The 21,118-nt window shown below is 43.3% G+C and overlaps 1 protein-coding gene across 2 annotated transcripts in view; it reads left to right on the top strand.

The window, feature by feature from the left end:
* LDAH (lipid droplet associated hydrolase) overlaps positions 1-21,118 on the top strand; it is a 339,733-nt gene that overhangs the window by 191,710 nt on the left and 126,905 nt on the right. For both annotated transcript variants that reach the window (XM_075341150.1, XM_075341149.1), the window contains exon 5: positions 15,951-16,191. In XM_075341150.1, coding sequence (XP_075197265.1) covers positions 15,951-16,191 — 241 coding nt within the window. The remainder of the gene's footprint in view (positions 1-15,950; positions 16,192-21,118) is intronic.

The following is a 21,118-nucleotide window of genomic DNA, read 5'->3' as shown; positions in this document are numbered from 1 at the left end:
CTTCCCCGTGGAAGCACGGGAGTTTTCAGGATAGAAAGAAGGTAGAAAAGGTCTAAGTAACAAAAAGAGTGGGTGGGGGGGATTAGACAAGGACTTGAGAGGGAGGGTCAAGAAGGATCATGGGTTGAACAAATAGGAAAAAGACAATAGGAAGGTCCGGGGATAATGAATGTGCCATCCCGCCCGTGTGAGTGCCCCCCCAGTCAAAGGAGAGTCAATTCCAACTCGTTCTCAATGCCCCTCGGCCAGCCATGAGTCTCTATCAGGTGAATCCCTGAATGAGATGCATGGAGTCCACAGGTCAAGAACTCTCAGAGATGTATCCTTGGCCTTTCCTATCAAATCCTCCATTCTAAACATGTTGTTTAATTCTGTAATCAAGTCCGACCTAGTGGGAGTCTGTATCTGCTTCCAAAATCTAGGTGTGAGTCTTCGCGCCACCACTAGGACGTGGCAGGGAAGACTTTTCCTGTAAGAGGTGATTTTTATAAACTTTCATTTTTTGAATTCAACTTTCTGAATTCAGAAAAAATTCCAATTTTTTCACAAACACTAACTCCATAGGCTTTATCAGTCTGAAAGCTGCTACTGCACAATGGCAGCAAATATGCTTCAGTACCTGTAGGGCATAATTGTGCAATTGAAGGAAAGGTATGAAAATTTAGACTTTATTCTGAAGAAACGTAACTAGGAGGATCAAGGTTGGTCAATATGTAGTGTTCTAACAGAGAGTGGTGGATATAGGTGATAATGCCGCGCCACAGATCACTTCAGGAACAATAAGATTAACGTATCTTTATTGGCATAGGTCTACGCGTTTCAGGAGCTCCGCTCCCTTCCTCAGGACCGTACAGAACCAAGAAACATCAAATCTAAAATGGTGTCTGCTGACATACAATAAATAGCCCCATTGACGTCATGGGGGCCATCCCTCATGAAAAAAATGAGCGGGAAGAGCACGTTGTAACTAAAAAACATGACATCATCTGAAGCATATGTATATACACATTAAAACACTGTGCGTATAAAACATTAGAGGTATGAAACATGACAAATGAATAGAAATGTGGACCATAATGTATATGAACACCTCTACATAAAATCGTAGATACAGAAACTATGTTAAGAAAAATGAGCCCTAAAAACCCAAGAATAAAATCAATAAAAATGGTGTACAAATCGGATAAATATGTGTGAAATTTATTGTGTGCTAATAATATATCACCATGTAACCCGGGGCAAGAACCCCCTCAGCTGAATAAAAAAACAGAGAAGAGCAAGAGAAGCACCCACCATGAGCCATTGTAGCCAAACGGCAAGAATACAAAGTATATTATTCATCAAGTGATTAGAATCTGTGGATATGGTAGAGAAACCCCTTTACTGGGCTGTGAAAAAACTAATAGATGCATGCTGTATACACAAACGAGTGAACTAAAAGAGAAAATACTGCAGGCTATTGCCTCCTGACTACAGTTCACAGGAGTTCAACAGCGTGGGAGAAAAAAATACACAGCGCCTGCGTCTGGCAGCCGGCAGGTCAAAGAAGTTCAACACCGTGGGAAAAAGACAGGAGCGCATGCGTAACTTCCAAATCCAGACCCAAGTGTAAATGCAAATGTAAAGGAGCCTACGGACGGCTAAGAAAGTGATTTACAAGAAGTAAGCAACAAAGGTATAAAGCAATATAAACATATAACTAGATAACCCACATTAAGCCCGTATCAGAGGGCGCGATCCGAACCAGCATAAATATCCATCTGTCTGTGTGGTTTCTAAGCAGGACCTGACCATGGACATACCGCTAGTCCAGATGGCCAGATTCACGAACCACACACCAATTATGTATATAGGAAAAACAATATATATCTATAAAATATACACGCAGACACAGACCATACAGAAATAGATAAAATCCAATAGATATAAGAGAATATAAAATAAAAAATAATAAAACAATAGCCTATGCATTATCACTAATAAATATAAATGGAAGGATAAAACCAGAAAAAAACATACCATAAGGAATAATAAATATAGAAACTAATGTAACCCTAATGATGAAACAAATCTGTAATTTCATTAAGGCCGCGTGGTTTGAGGGTGTTAAGCCTATAGATCCAGAATGTCTCTTTTTTATTTAGTACCCTCACTCTATCAGGAACATGTGGAGGAATTTGTTCTATGGGAATGACTTTAAGTCTTATTTTCTTCCCATGTACTAAGGTAGTATGGCGTGACAGACCGTGGAGCATAAAACCCACCTTAATGTTGTGCCTATGGGAGTTTATGCGGTTGTGTAGTGATTGTGTCGTCCTCCCCACATAACGTTTTCCACAGTCACATTCGATCAAATAGATAACAAACTCGGACTGACAGGTAAGAAAACCCTTTATTATACAGTCCTTGTCGTCCGGGGTGGGGCCGAAAAACACTCTCCCATGTTGAATATTGTTGCAACACTTACAATTCTTGGTACCACATCTGAAAGCTCCCATAGCATTATTGTTTATAGCCGGGAAGAACTGGTTTCTAAGTCTACTTGGGGCTAGTTGGTTCCTCAAATTGGAAGCCCTACGGAACGTAATGCCCGGGTATAAGGGTAATACTTCCTTAAGATAGGGATCATTAAGTAATATGGGCCAATGTTTTCTTAGAATACTCCTAACCAATTCACCATCACAACTAAAAGTGGTGAGAAAATTAGCATTAAATCTGTCATTACCTCGATCCACATCCTTCACTGAGCCAATCTTACAAATAAGATCGGTCTGACTGAGAACCTTGTTAGCCCGATAGGCATTCTTAATAGTGGCCAGGGGATATTTCTTTTCTAAAAATCTCTCTCTCAAGATGGAAGCTTGGTGTTCTGGAAGTTTTGTCTTTGCTTCTTGGGTGGCAAGGAGGATACACTTCTACCCATGCTTTTGTGTGAATGGGACAGCTGGGATAGGACTCACCACTGGAGCCAAAAAAGTTGGCCAACGAGAACATCTTTGCAACATGGACTCAAGAATATATTTGCGGAATATTTAGTTGATCCTACTAAATTTCTCCTGTCACCACTCCACATTAAGCTGGGACTGATGAAGCAGTTTGGTAAAGGTCTACTGAAAGAAAGAGTGACTTTTAAGTACATGTGTACCAAATTTCAGAGACCGTCCAAAGCAATACTGAAGGAAGGCAATTTTGTGGGTCTGGATATTCGAAACTCATGAAGGATGACGTGTTTGAAACAAAAATGAAAGCCATTAAGAAAAGGCGTTGGGGTTCTTTTAAATAAGTTGTTAAGAAATTTCTAGGTATCAACAAAGATTCAAAATTTAAGTCCATTGTGGAGAACATGCCGAAATGTTTCAAAGCCTTGGGTCGTCTGATGAATTGAAAGCTACAGTTTTTACATTTCCATTTGGATTACTTTCCTTAAAACTTTGGTTCTGTTAGCAAAGAGCAAGGAGAAAGATTTCCTCAGGGTATCAAGGAGATGGAACAACGATAAAAAGGTAGATGGATAGTGAACATGATGGGAACAACTGCTGGATGCTTCACATAGAAGATCTGCAGCCTTCTATAAGAAAAAGGGATCAAGAGAAACTTTTAAGAGGAAAGAAAAAGGAATTCATTTCCAAAAAAGTTGCAGAATGAATGTTCAGAAAACTTATATACATATAATTTTGTGTATATTTTACTTAATGGTTAAAAGAAGTGTTTTTAAAAAAACGGGCATAGGAACACATAGGAATCAGTTATTGTATTGGAAACAAGTATCATAAACCTAAAAAAAATTTTTGCATACCTGGGAATTGGCTTTTTTATACAATAAAGGTTTATTTACTTCGATCAAGTTCCAACCAACAGATAATTGGTATTGTTAAAAAAAACACCAATCAGATTTGTTGGATTTTTTTTAGCCAATGACAAGGAGTAGTGGCATCAATAGCCAAAATAGTAAAACACATCCAATGCAGTCTTAAGGTGGTGTCGCACACAGCGACGGCGACAACAATGTCACTGCTAAGTCACCATTTTCTGTGACGTAGCAGCGACGTCCCGTCGCTGTGTGTGACATCCAGCAACAAGCTGGCCCCTGCTGTGAGGTCGCCGCTCGTTGCTGAATGTCCTGCTTCATTTTTTGCTCGTCGCTCTCCCGCTGTGAAGCACACATCGCTGTGTGTGACAGCGAAAGAGCGACGAACTGAAGCGAACAGGGAGCAGGGAGACGGCTTCTGGCAGCCTGCGGTAAGCTGTAACCAAGGTAAATATCGGGTAACCAAGGGAAGCCCTTTCCTTGGTTACCCAATATTTACCTTGGTTACTAGCGTCCGCCGCTCTCATGCTGCCAGTGCCGGCTCCCTGCACATGTAGCCGGACTACACATCGGGTAAATAAGCAAAGGTTTGCTTATTAACCTGATGTGTACTCTGGCTAGGAGTGCAGGGAGCCAGCGCTAAGCGATGTGCGCTGGTAACCAAGGTAAATATCGGGTAATGGTTACCCGATATTTACCTTAGTTACCAAGCGCAGCATCGCTTCCACGCGTCGCTGCTGGCTGGGGGCTGGTCACTGGTCGCTGGTGAGATCTGCCTGTTTGACAGCTCACCAGCGACCATGTAACGACGCAGCAGCGATCCTGATAAGGTCAGGTCGCCCGTCGTGATCGCTGCTGCATCGTTATGTGTGAAAGGGGCTTTAGATGCTTTTTTAGTGTCAAAGAAAGACTCTTTGTCCAACCATCCATTGTTCTCCTTACTTTTTTGTGTGAGGCTCATTGTAGATGTTAGATATCTGTTGGTCCAGACCCAAATCTCTCAATATTGTGTTTTATTCAACCATTATGTTAAATGGATAAAACTCCAACCTGTTTGATCCATGTCGTTAGTAATAGCAATTCTCATAAAACAGTGATTTCCATAGAGAAAAATGTATTGCTGGTTCCAACAACAAAATCTGTTAGAATGGCTGGTCAACTGTTTTTATTTGTCCCATAGACGTTAATGGAAAGAGCTGTGAACATGTGTTATCATCTCTCCATTCATTTTCATCTAGATGTGATGAGCCAGGTGACCCCTCCTGTCCACATAGATGCAGGTTGTAGATCATTTATTAGACATTTCTGGAATTTTGCTGTGGGTGTGCCATAAATATTCACAGTGGAAATATTCCTTTATATCTTTATGATTAATTACTAGAAAGACCTAAATATATATTTATGACAACCTTTCATAAGCTTCAGGGCCATCAAACTAACTTTTGATATGCAGAGAACTTACGTTAATAGATCATTCTTTGTTCATAGACTTGGATTGTTCTCAACTGCAAGTTTTCAAAGGATGATTTGCTGCCCAGAACAAGCAACCTTTAAAATCATTTCACCTGACGAACACTGCACTCATATTGGAAAATGAGGGTTCCTAGGAACCTTAATTATTGATAATCGTGCTGTATGAATACACCCTCAAGGAGACTATAAACATTAGACCAACTTTATTTTGCTCAGCCAACAGTCTAATGTGCATGGGGCCTCCCAATTCTCCCTCGACAGATGATGTTGGGGGGCAGAAGTATCCGGCATGTCCAATGTGGGACTGGCGATCCCTTTGCTCCTAGTGAGATAAGTCTCTGCCATTGGAGTTTGTCAGTGGCTTTCTCATAGAGAACACAGGAGCTCTCGGCAGAGAAAGATAGTCTTAAATGACTGCCTACAGTGAGGAGAGATAGCTTCCAGCTGAAACATCATTCAGCCGATAGCTATTTCTTGTGTATGCAAATACACCAAGGTTGGCTCGATTCCCTGCTAGTGCATGAATCCTCCACATTAGTCTCAGTCTAGCTGCACCACAATTGGTCTGTTTGATATCTATCCATCGCCAGTGTAAAGTAAATATCCACTTCTGTAAGTCTCCTTACCCCAGCTTGGCACTCTCCACAAGGAAAAACGTTCCTCCTTAGGCCAATTGGTAACAGTAACATGGGAGTCCTGGAAGAATGTCTTTGAAGTTCATAGGGTGGGGAACTAGTCTGAAATGAATGCAGAGGATCAGTGCGCTAGGATCTTTCACTTAGATTCAGTGCTGATTTTAAAACTAATGGAATATCCACTTGCCTCCACAAATTTTCATGTGGACATCTTCTTCAACACTAACCACCAATATAATAAATTTGGGGACTATGAAGCTCCTGCCCGATAACCCATAAATGGTTATAACTAGGGATGGGCGATCACTAAAATGTTCGAATGCTTGTTACTTGATTCGAGCTGGTCAGATGCTTGGACGAACTTGACGCAAGTAACGAGCACAATGGAAAGTCAATGATTAGCCTTTTCGGTTTCCGCTTACATATAGCCAACCCTAAACAGCATTTCCAGCGGGAGGAAGGCTAGCTTTTTTCTTTGGTCACACTACGTCCGAGAACGTTGTTTTATTCTCTATTAGAGTCGTTCAGAGATGTGAATGTCTTTCCCTGGGATCCCTGCACACATCATGCAGTGAAGCAAGCCTGTGCATTGTGGTTGTTGTTTCATGAACGAAATATCCGAGCACCCACGATATCCGGCCAAGGTCTGCAAGTACCTGAGCTACCGATGCTCGATTGAGTAACGAGCAGTGCCGAGCATGTCTGCTCATCACTAATTATAACTTGTAGATTGGTAATGTTCAAACTGCTGGGATCCACATCAATCCCAAAAAGGGGAATCTGAAATGCCCCATCAGAATATGTGGCCACCCCTTTATTCATTCTGTATGGACAATATACAGCAGGCAGCTTTTCCTCGCATTCACATAGACAATAACAGGAGGGGTGGCCAAACTCTATGACAACACATTTCGAAGCCCTGTTCTTTGGAACTAATGGAATATCCACTTGCCTGCAGAAATGTCCATTTGCACATCTTTTTCGAGACGAACCACAAATATAATAAATTTTGGGACTATGTACCTCCTTCCAAATTCCCCATAAATGGTTATAAATAGTGATGGGCAATCACTAAAATGCTCGAATGCTCGTTTCTTGATTCGAGCTGTTGAGGCACTTGGACAAGCTCAACGCAAATAATAAGCACAATGGAATGTCAATGATTGGCCTTTTCGGGTTTCTGCCCACATATTGCCAGCCATAAACAGAGTATTTCCGGCAGGAGGGAGGGCAAGCTTTTTTCTTTGGTCACACTACATTCGAGAATGTTGTTTTATTCTCTGGGAGGGCCATTCAGAGATGTGGATGGATCTCCTTGGAGTGCCTGCACACATCAGGCAGTGAAGCAAGCTTGTGCGTTGTGATTGTTTCACTGACGAAATATCTGAGCACCCGCGATACTCGGGCGAGCTCCACAAGTACCTGATGCTTGACCAAGTAACAAGCAGGGTCGAGCATGCTTGCTCATCACTAATTATAACTTGTGGATTGGTAAGGTTCAAACTTCTGGAATCCACATCAATCCAAAAAGGGGGCTCTGAAATATCCCATTGGAATACATGGCCACCCATTCATTCATTCTATATGGACAATATACAGCAGGCGGCTTTCCTCGCATTCACATAGAGAATTAAACGGAGGGGTGGCTAAACTTTACGACAACGCATTTCAGAGCCCTGTTCTTTGAAATGATGGCAGCCCTAGCCTATCTTAGTGGACATAAACTTTGGCCATTGTTCTGACTTTACGTAGTGCCATTTCAGCATTTCTATTGCATAGACACATTAAGTACTGAAAACTTAAGAAGCAATACAACTTTTTTTTTCCTATCCAAAAATTTCCATTTTATGCCAATAAACGTTTCATTTTTTTCTAACTCATGCCAATAATAACATACAGGTAACATATCTATCTAAGCCCAGGAGCATACTTGGCACAGCTTGATTCTCCAACACACATCGTTTTCCCGTACACCGATCCTCAAAGTGGTCCTTAGATATTTGCCCCGAAAAAGAAAAAAAAAAAAAACACTACTAATAATAATTCTACCCGTTTCATATTGATACCAAACATCTAAGAGAAGCCGATTTTCCGAACTGTTCCATTTGGGGGTTTATAATTCTGCGCCTCGAGCACAAAAACTGAGAAAAGAACTTTAATCCGTTGACATTTTAATGTTTTACAAATATGTTTATAACCGAAGTAGCCGAGGTTTATTAGCGTATAGATTTCATATGGTAAGGTGGAATGTGTTAGGATCTCGCCGTACTGCGTGTTATTCTAGATGGGTCCGCTTTGATGCTGCTGTAATATAAGAAAATTGTGTCTGTTTTGTCATGTGCGTTAACTTGGATGGCCTCTCGGCACAGCTGTGTTAGTACAGCTACGAGTCTTTCCTTGACCCTAGTTTTCTTGCCTCGAGGTTTTTGTTCATTCCGACGGGAAGAAATTTTGATTAATGTGACACTCTGTCAAATTTGGACACCAGATTACTATTAAGTGCATCATTATGTTATCTCGCAAAAATGTACCGCGTTCTACCTGACAGATATAATAGCGAGCAAGTAAAAAAGCAGAAAGCGGAAAGTAAGTAAAACAAGGGATGTGCTCAGATATATCAAAGTTAATGTTCACTTTTGACAGACAGACAACCTTAGGTCTTAGTAAATCTTCCGGGAGTCTGTTTTATATATAACAGATTCATCGGAGATTTCCTCATCTTTTTTTCAGAGGATAAACCATTAGGATTTTGTTTAAAAAAAAAAAGTAAGATTTAGGGCCTGATTTATCATTTACATCTTTATTTTTTTTAAGGTCACTTTTCTTCTCTTTTTTTGTCTTGTGGTATTCGTTTGACATTTGTTGCACACAAATTTTTCAAATGGCTCAGGTGGTTCAGGAATTTCGGGCAAATTAAAAAAACTGCTCATCATTTTTGTCTATAAAGGGGTTGTTCACTACTCCTAAAATCCCTTTTCAATCAGTGTGTTTTCCCCTTTTAAAATAATAACGCCTATAATCACTTCCAGCACCAGTGCTGTTCCAGCAGTGTCAGCGCTTGCTCTCTCAGGGCTCACATGACATTATTATGTCAATCGATCCCTGCAGCCAGTCATACATAACATAGTATATATAAGGAAAAGGCTGCACATCAAACTTAGATAATGGTATAATGCCTCAAGCATATGGAAAAATATTGGAATATACAATGAAAAATGCTACTTGCTAATTTGAACATGTGAATAATGAATTGCATACCTGCCATGAATATAAGGAAAAAGGAGATATTTAGCAATCGCATTGATCAATGTAACTGAGCCCCAAGACCTCGTCAAGGTATATCTCTATATTGGGGTCCCTAGCTCTGTGACCCTAACTGTGTGTCATCTCATTGCAATTAAAAACTGATGTGGGTGGAGAGGGGTAACTAAGGACTTTCTTATATAGGAGATGGAAAAAACATGGCCGAAAGGGGCGGAGCTGTGTTCACATTCAGAAAAAAACTACATATAACTGAATAGGATAACTGAAGTGAGCACTAATATATATATATATTATGAGTGCAAGCCAAAAATACATACTATATATAAGGATAAGGCTGCACATCAAACTTAGATAATGGTATAATGCCTCAAGCATATGGAAAAATATTGGAATATACAATGAAAAATGCTACTTGCTAATTTGAACATGTGAATAATGAATTGCATACCTGCCATGAATATAAGGAAAAAGGAGATAATTAGCAAGTAGCATTTTTCATTGTATATTCCAATATTTTTCCATATGCTTGAGGCATTATACCATTATCTAAGTTTGATGTGCAGCCTTATCCTTATATATAGTATGTATTTTTTGGCTTGCACTCATAATATATATATATATATATATATATATATATATTAGTGCTCACTTCAGTTATCCTATTCAGTTATATGTAGTTTTTTTCTGAATGTGAACACAGCTCCGCCCCTTTCAGCCATGTTTTTTCCATCTCCTATATAAGAAAGTCCTTAGTTACCCCTCTCCACCCACAGCAGTTTTTAATTGCAATGAGATGACACACAGTTAGGGTCACAGAGCTAGGGACCCCAATATAGAGATATACCTTGACGAGGTCTTGGGGCTCAGTTACATTGATCAATGCGATTGCTAACTATCTCCTTTTTCCTTATATTCATGGCAGGTATGCAATTCATTATTCACATGTTCAAATTAGCAAGTAGCATTTTTCATTGTATATTCCAATATTTTTCCATATGCTTGAGGCATGATACCATTATCTAAGTTTGATGTGCAGCCTTATCCTTATATATAGTATGTATTTTTTTGGCTTGCACTCATAATATATATATATATTAGTGCTCACTTCAGTTATCCTATTCAGTTATACATAACATAGTAACATGGTTTTTAAGGCTGAAGGAAGACCTTATGTCCATCTAGTTCAATCAGTCAGTGGCTTCTTCACTGTCCCCTCCTTTGTCCGTAATTTATATCCAGAGGGAGTAAGGCGGGCTTTACACGTTGCGAGATCACTAGCGATTGCTAGCGATGTCGAGCACGATAGCACCCGCCCCCGTCGTACATGCGATATCTGGTGCTTGCTTCCATAGCGAACATTATCGCTACGGCAGCTTCACACGCACATACCTGGTCGGCAACGTTGCTGTGACCGCCGAACAATCCCTCCTTCAAGGGGGAAGTGCGTTCAGCGTCACAGCGACATCACTGCGACATCACTAAGCGGCCGCTCAATAGAAGCGGAGGGGCGGAGATGAGCGGGACATAACATCCCGCCCACCTTCTTCCTTCCGCATTGATGGTGGACGTAGGTAAGGAGATGTTTGTTGTTCCTGCGGTTTCACACACAGCGATGTGTGCTGCTGCAGAAACGACAAACAACATCGTATCTGCAGGTGTAACGACATTATGGAAATGAACGACGTGACACAGATCAGCGATTTTTTACGGTTCTGCGCTCGTTGTGCACCTAGGATTTACACATTGCGATGTCGCTACCGGCGCCGGATGTGCGTCACTAACGACGTGACCCCAACAATATATCGGTAGCGATGTCGCAATGTGTAAAGCCCGCCTAAGAGAGCAGCTGAAGCAGCGTCAGTTACGTCCCAATGCTAATTGTTTTATTTATTTATTTTTACTGTACGCGCTAGACCTGCAAACCGGGTCTGTGATTGGAAGCGTCAGACAGGCTGTTACACAGGCTGGGGGCGCTGTCTGACTTCACCGAATCACAGACGCCGGTGGTCGGAGGAAGTGGGGAATATGCATGAGCCTTATGAGCTGCCCCCAGAAGAATGAGTGGCAGCTGGAGCAGTTACAGTGCGCAGGAGACTTGGTAAGTATAGCACGCTTGCTTTAATTTTTTTCTTTATTTTTACTTTATTTTTTTTTATTTCTCAAGTGACCGATCTGGATCAATCCCCGGAAATACACTAGAATTCTGGCCCAGGCCCGGCACTCGGGTGCCTTTGAATCCACGGGGGTGGGACTTTGCAATACGTTCCTCCCATCACTATTTTTCACAAAAAAACATATCAAATCAGAATTGCCAAAAACGCACCAAACACGCACAAGAAACACACCAAAAACGCAGCATCATTACAAGCGGGGGTTTTTTTGACATTTCAAGGCTCTCGGGGACAAGGTGCAGTTTTTGGAGCAGTTTTGATGTCTCAAAGATGCAGTTTTTATTTTTTTTTTCCAACAAAACTACAGTGTACGCATGTATCCTTCAGCTTTACTGGGATGTTTTAGCCCAAAAAGTCACATATTCTGCTAAAATGTCAAACATTTATACCAAAATTTCAGCTATACTTAAAATCATTCCATGGAGGGACTTAAGTGCTTTTCAACAAAAAGTTTGCGACTAAAAAGATGCAATTGGTAAATGGGCCAAAACCAACTGGAAAGCCCAAACTTCAACCATATTGCTGTATATTTAATGAAAAAAAAACAAAAACAGGCAAACACATAACAGCCTTTAAAAAAAGGCAAATTGAATCTGATCTGATCTAGTCTCCCGGTACCTACCTGCACGCAACCTTAGATCCTCACAAGATCTCCTTCTCTGCTCCTCTCTTATCTCCTCTTCCCACAATCGTGTACAAGATTTCTCCCGTGCATCCCCCATACTCTGGAACGCTCTACCTCAGCACATCAGACTCTCCACGACCGTGGAAAGCTTCAAGAGGAACCTCAAGACCCACCTCTTCCAACAAGCCTACAACCTACAATAGCCTTCAGCCCAGTAGACCACTGCGCAACCAGCTCTGTCCTCACCTATTGTACCATCACCCATTCCCTGTAGACTGTGAGCCCTCGCGGGCAGGGTCCTCTCTCCTCCTATACCAGTCTGTCTTGTACTGTTAATGATTGTTGTACGTATACCCTCTTTCACTTGTAAAGCGCCATGGAATAAATGGCGCTATAATAATAAATAATAATAATAATAATCTTTAGAGGCGTTGTCCATTTAAAACAAGTTATTACCTATTTGAAGTCCAAACGGAACGCGGTGACATGTCAAGCTATTTTCAAGAAGACTGGACTTGCCGAAAAAAAAAGAAGGAATCAAAATTGTTGCACGATTCATCAACAATCTTGAATACGCAGAGGATACAACATTGATAGTAACAAGCGTAGATGGAATGAAGGACTTATTCCGAAGTGTCAAGATGGAAAGCTCAAGCAAGGGGACTCCTACTCAATACAAATAAGACAAAGATATTGACTACTGACAGGTACGACCAGGACACATATGAGGTGGACGGCGACAAACTGGAAATTGTAGAGGACGTCAGTCTATTCGGATGAAGGATCACTCAAGATGCAGAAACGATATTGGAAGTTGGAATAGCTGTGGCCAAATCAACAATGAAGACACTGAACAAGGTTCTCAAATCAAGGAACATTTCACTGGTGATGAATACATGGCTTGTACATAGTCTGGACTTTTCTGTAGTAACATATGGATGAGAAACCTGGACAATAAAGAAGCAAGACAGAAGAAGAATCAACGCCTCATAAATGTGGTGCTTGAGAAGGATGTTATCAATACCATGGATGGCAAGAAAACAAACAAATCAATTTGGAAAAGATCAAGCCTAACATGTCACTCGAAGCGAGTATCACCAAGCTACGATTTGCCTACTTTGGACACATCATACAAAGAGAACAATCAGTGGAGAAGGACACCATGGTTGTAAACTCTGAAATATAGAAGGAACAATGTGAAGATGAAGACGAGCAACCAGATGGCTTGACACTATTAAGATAACGGCGGAAAAGACATTGGTGGACCTATCTAAGCTGCACAAGATTGATCTTCCTACACAGTGTTCGTCCATCAAGTCTCCATGACTCAAGATGGAGCTGAAGGCCATAAAAAAAAGGTGATCACTTGTCAATAGGTGGGCTTAAGACCACAGAAGAATAGGTGGGCTTCCAGTTCCTGGCTCTCCCACCAATCGGAGGATAGAGGAATTGTATCCATCCCTGTCAGGGAACTTTTATTCCCGTAACAAAATACAACACATGATCAATGCTTCATTCATTTCTTATGGGATTGCTAGAAAAATTGGAGTGCATCCCTTAACAGCCCCATATGGAATGATTGGAGCGGTGGTAAAGCTTGTGCAACGAATTTCCTGAAACTATTCTGATTTTTGGGATATCATCATTGAAAACTAAGGATATGTCCATTGCTGAAAAAAGGGTGGGATCATGTAAACCTCTCACAGAAATGGATGATTAATTTAGAGACTTTTCTGGTTGGGACTGGGCAGTTTTTAAATATCCCTTCTTTTTCACAACAGCAGCGTTGGTAAATATGCAAAGATAGTGCACCCTCCCAGACCATTCTTCAGTGCTGTACACAGAATATCTAATTGTGACAGGATGCTCCTTGCTAGTGTCTGGTGTGCTGTGCGAATGTCACCTTCACTCTGCCCTCTAGTGGTGCATTGTGTTATCTATCTATCTATCTATCTATCTCTCTCTCCATCTATTATCTATTTATCTATCTTTCTGTCAGTCTCATATCTTTCTTTCTTCATTTCTTTCTCACATCTCTGTTCTTCTATCTGTTTATCAGTGTATCTGTTATCCATCTTAATTTCACTTTATCTATCTTTGGGAAAAATAGAATCGGTACCAAAATATATAAATGTTGGGTTTTTTCTTTCTCTCTTTCTTTCTTTCTTTCTTTCTTTCTCTCTTTCTCTCTTTCTCTCTTTCTTTCTTTCTTTATTCCACCAAGTACAACACCTAAGCTGGTGTCACACATAACGACGACGACAACGACGTCGCTGCAACGTCACCATATTCTGTGACGTTGCAGCGACCTCAACAGCGACGTCGCTATGTGTGACACATAACAACGATCAGACCCCTGCTGCGAAATCGCTGCTCGCTCCTGAATGCTCCAGGTCATTTTTTGAACGCTGCTATCCCGCTGCGCCATGCTGATAAGCTGATAATCCTTTTGTTTGACACCGCAGCAGGGACGCTACGCTACGTCTGAAACCACACAACGACCGTCGACGTCGCTATGATCGCTGCTCCGTCGCTGCTTTTTATAACATGTTTGACAGCTTACTAACGATCATCTATGCTCGCTGCTACGTCACAGAATATGGTGACGTTGCAGCGACGTCGTTGTCGTCGTCGTTATGTGTGACCCCAGCTTTACAAGGAGTTTGTATGTTCTTCCTGGATTTCCGTGGGTTTCCTCCGATTTCCTCCCACATTCCTTAGCCATACTGATAGGGAATGTAGATAGTGAGCCCCAATGGGGACCGTGATGATCACATCTGTAAAACACTGTTGAATTAATGATGCAATATTAGTGAGTAAAATAAGTACAGATTCATATTTTCATTAAACAGTCATTCACTTTTGTGGATCTTTATTTTTTACTCTAAATGACCCAAACAACAATCACTGCTCTGAGTCTCCGCCGCTGCTCTCTCTGTCCGTTATTATCTGCCAAGCTGATGTCATGTCAGCGGTACTGCTGCAAATCAGTGAGCTCAGTGCTCTGAATGGCTCATGCCATCAACTGAGATAAAACGCTGCGCTCACTGATTGGATTCAGCAATACCAATGTGATGTCAGCGCTGCAGACAGTAAAGGCCACTTTACACGCTGCGATATCGGTACCGATATCGCTAGCGTGGGTACCCGCCCCCATCGGTTGTGCGACACGGGCAAATCTCTGCCCGTGGCGCACAACATCGCCCGGACCCATCACACTACTTACCTGCTCTTCGACGTCGCTGTGACCGGCGAACCGCCTCCTTTCTAAGGGGGCCGTCCGTGCGGCGTCACAGCGACGTCACTAAGCGGCCGCCCAATCAAAGCGGAGGGGCGGAGATGAGCGGGACGTAACATCCCGTTCACCTCATTCCTTCCGCATTGCGGGCGGCGGCAGGTAAGGTGAGATTCCTCGCTCCTGTGGCGTCACACGGAGCGATGTGTGCTGCCGCAGGAACGAGGAACTACATCGTACACGCTGCAGCAGCGATATATGAGAAATGACCCCCATGTCACCGAGGAGCGATTTTGGACGTTTTTGTAACGATCCAAAATCGCTCCTAGGAGTCACACACAAAGAGATCGCTACAGCGGCCGGATGTGCGTCACAAAATCCGTGACCCCAACGAGATCGCTGTAGCGATCTCGTAGCGTGTAAAGCCCGCTTAACAGACACTGCGAGCAGCGGTGGAGACTCAGCACTGGATCAAGAGGGTGAACAAAGCACAAACTGCAGCTGGAGGACATGGGTTTCACGAAAAGGAAAAACCAACATGCTTCTATGTGTAATCCCATTCCAAAAAGGCAGCGAAAGTCATCACCAAGGCCCAACCTGGACAGTTTTGATTTTTTGGGATGTTCTAACATTTTGTATTTCATTTACGGTGAGCCTTGCATGTGTTGTATTGCTAGCAGAGCTGGAGAACCCTGGTGAGGACATCCTTATAACCTTCTCTTTGATTTATTTTCCTTAGGTTTTGAAGTCTATTTTGCTGTTTCCAACAATTGAGAGGATGGCACAGTCACCCCAGGGCAAGATAATGACCCCATGGTTGTGTAACCTGCGGTACGTGGTGTATATGCCTCTGTATCTGCTCTCCTTCTTACCAGAAGTAATGAAGACCTTTCTGGTGAAGCTAGCCCTGCTTGGGATCAAATCTGTGGATGAGACATCGGTGGTGGCCTCACTAAATCTCTTCAGAATGGAGTGTGCTGGTAAGTGTGGTGTTATCGCTAGTAATTAGATACAGAAGTAAGTATCCATTATGTGTATCCTAAATATATACAGTAAAGGAAATAAGTATTTGATCCCTTGCTGATTTTTTTTAAAGGGAACCTGTCATCAGAAATTTCGCCCAAAAGCTAAAAGATTCCCCCTCTGCAGCTCCTGGGCTGCATTCTAGGAAGGTCCCTGTTATTATTGTGCCCCATGTGAGACCAAAATAAAGCCTTTATAAAGTTCTACCTTTTTGTATGCAGTTTCTGTAAATCCGTCACGGGGGCGGGCTCTCTGCCGTCCGTTATTCTGCCTCCTGGTCCTGTATGCCGCCCCCCATCGCTCCTTTCCATATCTGATGCACCGCCCACTGCTCCAGCCATCCCCGCGCATGCCCAGTGCCAGTCTCACAGGACTGAGCAGTTTGACCGCTGGTGACGTGTGCGCAGGCAAGTGATTATGGACGGGACTGTGACTGTTATCAGCAAGTACCCGGCCATAATCTCTTGAGCGCGCAAACCTAACCAGCGGTCACACTGTGCTCAGGATTTATGCTAGACTGTATGGGCTGCTTCCAGGGATGACGTCCCTTTGTCATGTGATAGTATTTCGAACACGCCCCTATCACATGACAAAGGGACGTCATACCTGGAAGCAGCCCATACAGTCTAGCATAAATCCTGAGCACAGTGTGACCGCTGGTGAGGTTTGCGCGCTCAAGAGATTATGGCCGGGTACTTGCTGATAACAGTCACAGTCCCGTCCATAATCACTTGCCTGCGCACACGTCACCAGCGGTCAAACTGCTCAGTCCTGTGAGACTGGCACTGGGCATGCGCGGGGATGGCTGGAGCAGTGGGCGGTGCATCAGATATGGAAAGGAGCGATGGGGGGCGGCATACAGGACCAGGGGGCAGAATAACGGACGGCAGAGAGCCCGCCCCCGTGACGGATTTACAGAAGCTGCATACAAAAAGGTAGAACTTTATAAAGGCTTTATTTTGGTCTCACATGGGGCACAATAATAACAGGGACCTTCCTAGAATGCAGCCCAGGAGCTGCAGAGGGGGAATCTTTTAGCTTTTGGGCGAAATTTCTGATGACAGGTTCCCTTTAAGTTTGCCCAATGACAAAGACATGAACCGTCTATAATTTTAAGGGTAGGTTAATTTTAACAGAATATCCAAAATAAAATCCAGAAAATCACATTGTATAAATTATATAAATGTATTTGCATTTTGCAGAGAGAAATAAGTATTTGATCCCCTTCCAACCATTAAGAGTTCTGGCTCCTACAGACACTTAAGGCCCTGTCACACACAGAGATAAATCTTTGGCAGATCTGTGGTTGCAGTGAAATCATGGACATATTGTTCCATTTGTACACAGCCAGAAACCTGGCACTGATTGTCCACAATTTCACTGCAACCACAGATCTGCCGCAGATTTATCTCTGTGTGTAAAGTGGCCTTTAGGCGTTCCTAATCACCTCGTTACCTGCATTACAGTCACTGTCTTAAATTGTCTCCTGTATAAAAGACTTGTGTCCACAGACTCAATTAGTCAGACTCTAACCTCTACAACATGGGCAAGACCAAATAGCTTTGTAAGGATGTGAGGCACTAGATCCTGGACCTGCACAAGGCTGGAATGGGCTACAAAACATAAATAAGACGCTGGGTGAGAAGGAGACAAGTGTTAGTGCAATAGTGAGAAAAGGGAAGAAATACAAAATGACTGTCAATCGATATCGCTCTGGGTCTCCATGCAAAATCTCACCTCTTGGGGTATCCAGAATCATGAGTAAGGTGAGAGATCAGCCTAAAACTACATGGGGAGAATGATCTCAAGGCAGCTGGGACCACTGTCACCAAGAAAACCATTGGTAGCACAATACGCCGTAATGGCCTAAAATGCTGCAGTGCCCCCAAAGTCCCACTGCTCAAATAGGCACATGTGCAGCCGGCCCATCTGAAGTTTGCCAATGAACACCTGGATGATTCTTAGAGGGATTGGGAGAAGGTGCTGTGGTCACATGAGACAAAAATTGAGCTCTTTGGCCTTAACTCAACTTGTCGTGTTTGGAGAAAGAGAAATGCTGCTTATGACCCAAAGAACACCATCTCCACTGTCAAGCATGGAGGTGGAAACATGTTTTGGGGATGTTTCTCTGCTAAGGGCACAGGACTACTTCGCCGCATCAATGGGACAATGGATTTCGCCATGTACTGTAAAATCTTGAGTGACAACCTCCTTCCCTCCAAAAGGACATTAAAATTGGGTCGTGGCTGGGTCTTCCAGCACGACAATAACCCAAAACATACAGCCAAGGGAACAAAGGAGTGGCTTAAAAAGAAGCAGATTAAGGTCATGGAGTGGCCTAGCCAGTCTCCAGACCTTAATCTCGTAGAAAACGTAAGGACGAGCTGAAGCTCCGAGTTGCCAAGCTACAGCCTCAAAATCTTAATGATGTAGACAGGATTTGCAAAGAGGAGTGGAGCAAAATTCCTCCTGACATGTGTGCAAACCTCGTCATCAACTACAGAAAACGTCTGACTGCTGTGCTTGCCAACAAGGTTTTTTCCACCAAGTATTAAGTCTTGTTTGCCAGAGGGATCAAATACTTATTATTACATAATTTATACAATATGATTTTCTGGATTTTATTTTTGATATTCTCTCACTTAAAATTAACCTGCCCTTAAAATGTATAGACTGCTCATATCTTTGTCAGTGGGCAAACTTAAAAAAATCAGCAAGGGATCAAATACCTATTTCCTTTACTGTATATATTTAGGATATACATGATGGATAGCAAGGGATCAAATAATTATTTCCTTCACTGTACCTACAAGTCGTCTCTATAGGAGAGCAGCCTGACAGTTGTTTTCCACGTATCCAGGACATTAATCTTCCTCTGGAAGTAAATAAGGAAGTGTTTCTTATATTGTCAGCTGTTATGGCCAGGACGGCAGTGGCTGTTTCGGTCAAGACAGGGATGTGGATCCACTGGCCTATGGAGCATGGGTTTACCCTGAAAAGGGCGTGACAAGCAGCTACCTGATCTTCTGTAGAGCATCTGGTGGTGAGGTTAGGGTTGTGCTGCATGTGACTGCCAGGTACCACTCCAAGGTAGTTCACGGATCTGAAGCAGGCACAGAAGCATATTCAGGAACTATCACGGCAGGGGAGAGAGGCTATACCAGCCGTATAGGATAGCACACTAGAAGGGGGAAGAAATGCCTTAAACCTATGGAAAGGGGGAAGTGGTGACCCTGACAACAACCTGCAGCTCACCCTAACTGCCCTCACAGACCTATTACAGGCTCTGCACCTGTTGTCAAGCCATATACCTGGGGTCCTGTGTTACCCTGACAAATGGGCCTTAAGTAAGGATGGAGGGTATGAGCGCTAAGTCAACACCACTAACATGAAAGGAAGACACAAGGGAACAATACAGAGAAAACACGACTGCAGTCACCAGAGCCCTGGTAGGTAGCAACAGACAAACACTTATCTGAGCAGCTGCAACCACAGAAGTCTCTGGGGCAACAGAAGATGACTTCTCCAGAGCTCAGCAAGGAACAAACGCAAGGAACAAACTAAAAACCGCACCAAAACCACCCCAGGGTGAGGTCAATAAATAAAGTCAGAAGATAGCAACTGAGAGGCAGGACGACAGTTCTCCAGGGTCATAGAGTCCGCCTGCTGTAGAAACAGGGAACTGTCAGATAACAACACGTGCTGCCAATCTCTGTGACCTTCTACCACTCGCTGTCCCTGGATTGTCAGCCGGCCGTGATACCTCCATGACAGACCGTGACACATCCGTGACAGGAACTCAGGCTGGCACCAGGACACAGGAACGAAATCAGAAATACAGGCTGGTACCAGGACACTGGAACGGATTCAGGAACTCAAGCTGGTACTAGGACACAGGAACGGAATGAGGAACTCAGGATGGTACTGGGACGCAGGATTGTATTCAGGAACTCAGGCTGGATAAGGACATACAAACAAAATCAGTAAGGGGTACTTCACACACAGTGAGATCGCTTCTGAGATCGCTGCTGAGTCACGTTTTTTGTGACCTCATTAGCGATCTCGCTGTGTGTGACACTGAGCAGCGATCTGGCCCCTGCTGTGAGATCGCTGCTCGTTACACACAGTGCTGGTTCATTTTTTTATTGTTGCTCTCCCGCTGATAAGCAGACATCGCTGTGTGTGACAGCGAGAGAGCAACAATCCTGAATGTGCAGGGAGCAGGAGCCAGCATCTGACAGCCTGTGGTAAGCTGTAACCAAGGTAAACATCGGGTAACCAAGGTGGTTACCCGATATTTACCTTCGTTACCAGCCTCCGCAGCTCTCACGCTGCCAGTGCCGGCTCCTGCTCCCTACACACGCTAAGCTAAGCGGTGTGCGCTGGTAACTAAGGTAAACATCGGGTAACCATACCCGATGTTTACCTTAGTTACCAGTGTCCGCAGCTTCCAGACGCCAGCTCCGTGCAAGCGCAGCGTCGCTTGCACGTCGCTGCTGGCTGGGGGCTTGTCACTGGTCGCTGGTGAGATCTGCCTGTTTGACAGCTCACCAGCGACCATGTAGCGACGCAGCAGCGATCCTGACCAGGTCAGATCGCTGGTGGGATCGCTGCTGCATCGCTAAAGTGTGAAGGTACCCTTACTCGGGCTGATACCAGAACACAGGAACGGATTCAGGACCTCAGACTGGTACTGGGACACAGAAACAGATTCTAGAACTCAGGCTGGTGCTGGGACACATGAATGCAATCAGGAACTCAGGGTCGTGCTGGGACACAAGAACGGATTCAGGACCTCTGGGTGGTACCGGGACACAGAAACAGATTCAGAATCTCAGGCTGGTACTGGAACACAGGTGGTTACTGGGACACTGGAACAATTCA

Source organism: Anomaloglossus baeobatrachus, chromosome 3 (assembly GCF_048569485.1).
Source record: "Anomaloglossus baeobatrachus isolate aAnoBae1 chromosome 3, aAnoBae1.hap1, whole genome shotgun sequence".
Lineage (NCBI taxonomy): Eukaryota > Metazoa > Chordata > Amphibia > Anura > Aromobatidae > Anomaloglossus > Anomaloglossus baeobatrachus.
This window is presented reverse-complemented; position numbering and strand designations above follow the sequence as displayed.